The sequence below is a fragment of the Scardinius erythrophthalmus genome (genome assembly GCF_964197995.2).
Source record: "Scardinius erythrophthalmus genome assembly, chromosome: 20".
In the NCBI taxonomy this organism is placed as follows: Eukaryota; Metazoa; Chordata; class Actinopteri; order Cypriniformes; family Leuciscidae; genus Scardinius; species Scardinius erythrophthalmus.
In genome coordinates this window covers 7,316,133-7,322,464 of record NC_138240.1, presented here as the reverse complement: position 1 = coordinate 7,322,464, position 6,332 = coordinate 7,316,133, and the positions used below count along the sequence as shown (strand labels likewise).

The window sequence follows — 6,332 nt, the reverse complement described above, 5'->3', positions numbered from 1 at the left end:
ATATAAACTAAACACTATTGGCTATTTAAAAAAAAAAAAGGGAGGAGCTGTTCCATATGTCCCTCCTCTCCTCTTGTTTCAGTGGAAATTGTCAACACACTGAATAATGCTTTGCGTTATAAAATTAATAATTGTGTTTATTGTAATTTAAAATGTAAATTGAGTTTGTAGCAACCACGATTAGCTATAAATTCATAAAACGTAGGCTATACTTAGCCTACAATGAATATTACTAAACTCATTTTCAGTACAGCTCAACTGAATTTTTTTTAATTGACTTGTCTTGCACGTTTTAATAAAATTTCATTAATTATTTCATTCATTCATTATTTATTTATTTATTTATTTATTGAAATTCGTATTCGAGTCGTTCAGTCCAGTGCGTGAGACCGGTTTAGTGAACCGGTTCAAATGATTCATCGAAAAGATCCGACTCAGAAGAACGATTCGTTCACGGATCGGACATCACTAGCAGACGCGTTGTAAGCACAAGAAAGGGGGGGCTGATCTCAGGAGCGTGTTATCACACCACAGGAATGAAGCAGACCAAACGGATGCTTAACATACAGTTATTTTGCATAACTTTGTTTTATTATCTAAACCCGCGATTTTCTGTTTCTCACTGACTGGGTAGGGAAAGTTTCATATCTGAGGAGGAATACCTGCCAACTAACGGAACGCATCATCCGCAAACCGTCACACCTTCGCCTCAGTATTTGAGAGCGTTGAGGAGATCGGATCTGCATTTTCTGGTTTTGTTTCTTTTTGGGGTGAGGGTCAAGTCCCTTGAAGTACGTATATTTTTCTTTTACAAAATGAGTGTGGATCTCTAGTTCTGTGCCCCGGTTCTCAGTAGGTTTGTGCGGATCGTTTTGTGAAGTAGTTTTAGTTCCCATAGACTGTTGTGCTGTTTCATTTTTCTCTTTCTTGGATGCTGGAATTTAAGACTGACAGTCCCGTTCTCTCCTCATGCCTATGAAAACAACTCTCGGATGGTAAGGATTCCAGAGAATGGTAAATGATCGATGGAAAATCATGAACAGTGTTTCAGAACTCGAGGATGGTCAGCAGCATAAATCGCAGGTATGTTGCACGCGCACCATGAGAGCTATTAGACCTGTGTCGATGCATTTATGATGCTCAGGCAGGTTAAAAACTATGGATATGATAAAATGCACGTCACATTTCGTTTTTTATAACCAATAACCCCCCCCCCCCCCCAAAAAAAACAAACAAAAAAACAGAGGGATATTACTCGGAGCTGAATATTTTGAAACGCATGCCGCTGTTAACAAATCCCAAATACATACATTGTAGAATAAACTATTTGTTTAAATAAATATCATTTGAGAAATTTCAATAGGATATTTGTCATCTTGACTATTTTGTGTCTTCTAAGTAATTGTTTTGGATCAGACAGTGTTGCCTTGAAAGAGATTTAAAAATAATAACTTTAAATAATACATGAATATATTTTATTGAAGGATTTTTTTGTGTGCACCTTATTTATTATTGCCTAACTGTGTATATATATAATTTTGGCCAAAATGTAAAGTACTAATATATATATATATATATATATATATATATATATATATATATATATATATATATATATATAAAATATATTTATATCTAGAGAACCAAGTGGTCTTTATTAGTGCTGAAAAAACAGTATGCAGTACAATTTAGTGACAACAAATACAATTTACAAAAGTAGATGAATTCAAAGGAGTACTTGCTTCACACAGTATTTACTAAGAATCACTAAAAATGATTTGAAAGCAGAAAATCCATTGGCAAGGCTGTTGGTAAATTTTGTAACCAATATGCAACCGCTTCTGTTAATCGCCGGTGGATGCTGATAATACCGAAATATTGACAGATTAATGGGCTTAATATAAGTTTATTGGCAGTAAAGAATAAGCCCCTTTATCTCTCAAGCATTTAGAGTGATATAGTCAGTGTGTCAGATGATACCTCTCTCCATGCCCTCTGTACACGAGGGAATACATTTGTTTCTATTATGCAGCTCACACAGAACTCCGGGATTAAGCTCAGCCCCTCCATGAATGAGCGACTGCATGTCTGCCAGAACATTTCACTCATGACTGGTGGAAGTTCATGCATTCACTGCAGAGAGAGAGCACATCACAGATCGGCATGCAGAAGGGTGTTGCATCTTTGATTTCTTTATCTCTCTCCGTCCTTTTCAAAGCTCTCGCTGTTGCCTGCATTTCACAGCAACTGTAATCTGCTGTGAGCATTTAGGGGGAAATGTGCATAACACGCTGTTTATAGCAATCCTGATTATAGAGGTTTAGGGTGGGATCACGGTTGTAACAGCTGTTTATTACTGCTATCATCCTCACGTGGCATCCTCTAACCTTCTCTCAGCGGGGGGGGGGGGGGGGGGGGGGGTGAAGTGTGCATAATACAATGCCCTTTCAGGAATATGTCAAGCCCTGCTTTTGAAGCATCAACATCAACACGAGCCGCTTGTTTTAATGGCAGTTCTTCATTTGCCTGTCTTGTGAAACTGAGTCATTTTATCACGCTGCACAACCAAAAGTGTCGTGCCAGTTTATCAAACTGCCTGGGCTTGTTTGCTGTAGTGCTGTGTAAGTTATTTTAGGGCTTGTTAATTAATCAACGTGAATTCATCTGCCATCCATTTCTGACTGATGTTTATTAATAAAATATTTGTTTGGGAGCGGGAGTGAGAGGGGAGGGGTGGGATCTCATGGGACGAATAAAACCGTTCACCTGCTGTGCTGGAGCGTTCAGAATTTGATGGACACGATTTGTAATTTCTCATGCTGCTCTTTGTGCCTTGATTTTTTTCCCCCAGTTGAGTATAGTAGGTGAAACCCCTGGCCCGTTGTGCAGCTGTAAAAGCGAGTTAAAAATAGGCTTAAGGGTCTTGTTAGACAGGCGTACAGGTGAAAGAAGGATTTGCACGTTTTGCTTTTCCTTTAGCAATGTGATGTATGCTGTGTGTGTTAGTTAAAGGCTACACAAGTCACAGTAACATTATTGTATGTTCAGATGGACTCATTAGCTCCTTGTTCCTCAAATGGGGATTTCTTCACTGTCGGCCCTCTCGTGCTGTGCTTTAAAGTCCACCCCTGCTGACACACACGATCACACATTTAAACAAAAAAAAAACAGCTGCAGTGAACTCCTTTCCTGTTGTTATTTACTGGCCCTCATGTCTTTCCAAACCAAATATGATTTTCTTTCTTATTTAGTATGCAATGAAAGTGAATGGTCAAAAGGACCATAAAAATAACCCACACAAATTGTGCACTATAAGGGCCATTCACACTAAGGCCGATAACTATAATGATAACCATCATTTTTATAAGAAGGTGCACTCCTAAAAGTAAAGGTTCTTTATTGTCATCTATGGTTCCTTAAGGAACCTTTAACATCCATGGAGCCTTACCATTGTACAAAGTGTTTTTTTATTGGGGAAAAGGGTTCTTCAGATTATTAAAAGGCTCTTCGTTATGGTTATATTAAGAAATGTTCACTGAAAGGTTCTTTAGGGAAGCAAAAATGTTTCTTCTATGGTATCACACAAAAAAAAAAAAACACCTTTCTTTGAAGAGTGTACGTCCACACCACAGCTATAACGATAACACAGAGGAACGATATCATGGGAATTTTTTTAGAATGATTTTTTCAGCTGACGAAGATTAAAACATTGACAGCCAATCAGAATCCTCACATATTCACATTACACAAATGAGGTTTGAAATGGATCAGAGATAATTTATCTTATGTCTTCAGATGACTTATAGTGCACAGTTTGATGGACCACAAGATTTTATGAATTTTTTATGTTTCCATCTTGTCATTTTTGGAGCTTGACAGCCCCTGGTCACCATTCACTGTCTTTGAATGAGAAAGAGTACTGTGAACATCCTGCCAATCTTGTCCTTTCCTTCTCGTTCTGGTTTGGAACGTCATGGAGACGAGTAAAGAATGACAGAATTTTCGTTCTTGAGTGAACTGTCTGTTTCTTTAAGCTGCTACTGTATTTTTAACCCTGGAAACTGCAGGCTAAAACATCTGTGAATTGTTCTTCAGACCAGGTAATTGATTTGCTTGTCAGCCTTTTGACTTAAAGGCCATTTAACTGTAAGGGGCTGGAGGGATTGACGATTTCAAAGACTGTAAGAAACATTTGCCATCCTGTACTGCTGAAAAAATGAGCCGTGGCCATCATACAGTAACTTGAAGACTTCATCTCAGCAAAGGATGATAGCAGCCACCTAAAGTTAAATAGAGTTTTATCAATTCATTTCCCTCTCAAATGTGTCAAGCAGCTTAAGTTGTAGTAGCTATTAGGATTTGCAAATTGAACAGACTTGCTGACAGCCTGGGTAGCTTTTCATCAGGATGAAGTGTAGATGTGGAGGAAACCCAAATACTTTATCTCTTGAGTTAATCTTTAGAGAATCTGAGAAGTCATGCCCAGCAGTTGTCTGCTTTCTGTCCTGCAATCTCCCATCGGGCACACAGCAATTCTACACGGCCAAACAAAGACAATGTGAGAGATGTTTACCAATTGTGTGCTGGACACAATGGGGATGGGAAGTCCAAACATGTGGGCTGAAATTCATTTCTTCGGGATGCTTGTCAAACACGGCGCTGCCAATTAAACATTCTTCCAAAAACCTGGAAGCCTTCTGTTCTGTAATGAAAGCTGTAACCGCTTGACTGAACATAGCCATTATGTGTCTACAGGATAAAACACTGGATACCTAGTGTGTCCCCTAGCTTAATAAGTATGCCCCAGTACAGCTGCGACAACTCTAAAGGCTTGCCACACTAAGATAGATAACTATGATGATAACTATATTAGTGTCTACACCAACACATTACAACATTCTGTTTATTAGCATGCGCTGCTGATATTGTCATCTGCCGCTTTAATGCAGGATGGATTCTGATTGGCTGTCAAGGTTTTTATCATTCATCAGCTGGAAAAAAAAATAGTTGTGAAAGTGATTCCATTGATATTGTTTCTCTGTGCCATATCTTTATCGTTATGGTTGTCCTTGGTGTGAACAGACCTTTAAAACTATGTCCACATTAATTAAAAAAAAGTTTCACTTTCCAAAAGTTTCTCATCCGCAATGAAATGTCAGAAAATACTTAAATCCAGGACCGTAACCCCGATAGGCAGTTAGGGGACAAGTCCTCCCCAATAATTGGATATCGCTAAATTGGCCAATATATTTGCCCCAAGTGCGACCAGTGGGACCTGGAGGCATTAGTGAAAGGTGAGATATTTTGCTATTTTGCTGATCCTGCCAGAAGAATTGCATGATGATATGTCTTGTTCTGTCTATATCATCTCAGTGAGCTTTTATGAGGGTTTACGCATACGCTATAAATTGAATTTAGCATTTTCCGACGTTTCAGTGTGGATGACAAACTTTTGGAAAATGCTTGAAAACACTATTGTGGATGGAGAGCGTTTGTGAAATGAAAACTCAAATCTATCTAAACTTCAATTTTCAAATCTATCCGGGTTATTGTAGACGTGTTTGTCAATTGCACAATGATGGCCAATCAGATCAAAGAAGGCGGGGCCTAATGTTAACTGAAGATGAGTGTGAGTTTCAACGCTTTTAGTTTTTACAGTGAAAGAGTGCGTGTGTGGTAAGATATAAGCTAAACATTTCATATTTGACAACCGTTTTATTTGACCCACAGTAACATAAAGTGATGCAAACTTTTTTAATGTAGGCTAATTTCGCCATTTAAATGATGTCATTCATAACTGAATGTGACATATTTTTGACATATTAGACATACTAACAAGAGTGAATATGTGCATATTTTTGCACATATTTTGCACATATTTTTTGCACATACCCCCCCCCCCCCACACACACACACAAAAAAAAGGGTCCCCCCAGTGTTCAAGGCATGGCAACGGCCTTGCTTAAATCATGTTACTCCACATGTGTAAAACGTAGTAAAAGCTCAATGAGATCATACCGAGAGAACAGACATAATGAAGCTCTCACAATATTCTTTTGGCGCAATCATTTTATTAGCAAAATATCCCGCCTCTTACTGGTATGTCCAGGTCGCACTCAATCACCATTCCATGTATTCCTAAAATGCAGTTGCTCTCATGTTATATCATGCAGGATAGCAATAGGAAGTACATTTTCTGTCTTCTTTGTAAGAATGTAATGTGAGGATTGTACAAAGCAACATTCATAACATAATCTTTGGCAACATTTTCGAATGCCTCTGTCCACACTACAACACTAAAACAGCATTTTTTTTAATTATCCACTTTGGAT

At 38.3% G+C, this 6,332-nt stretch overlaps 1 protein-coding gene across 2 annotated transcripts in view; it reads left to right on the top strand.

Moving 5' to 3' along the window:
* The first annotated feature begins 455 nt into the window (after window positions 1-455).
* The window catches only part of fibcd1a (fibrinogen C domain containing 1a), a 131,559-nt gene continuing 125,682 nt past the window's right edge, over window positions 456-6,332 (top strand). The window contains exon 1 of one of the 2 annotated variants that reach the window (XM_081349093.1): window positions 456-1,083. In XM_081349093.1, the coding sequence (XP_081205219.1) occupies window positions 1,012-1,083 (72 nt within the window). In that variant the 5' untranslated portion in view covers window positions 456-1,011. The remainder of the gene's footprint in view (window positions 1,084-6,332) is intronic. The other variant, XM_081349094.1, reaches the window with a different exon arrangement.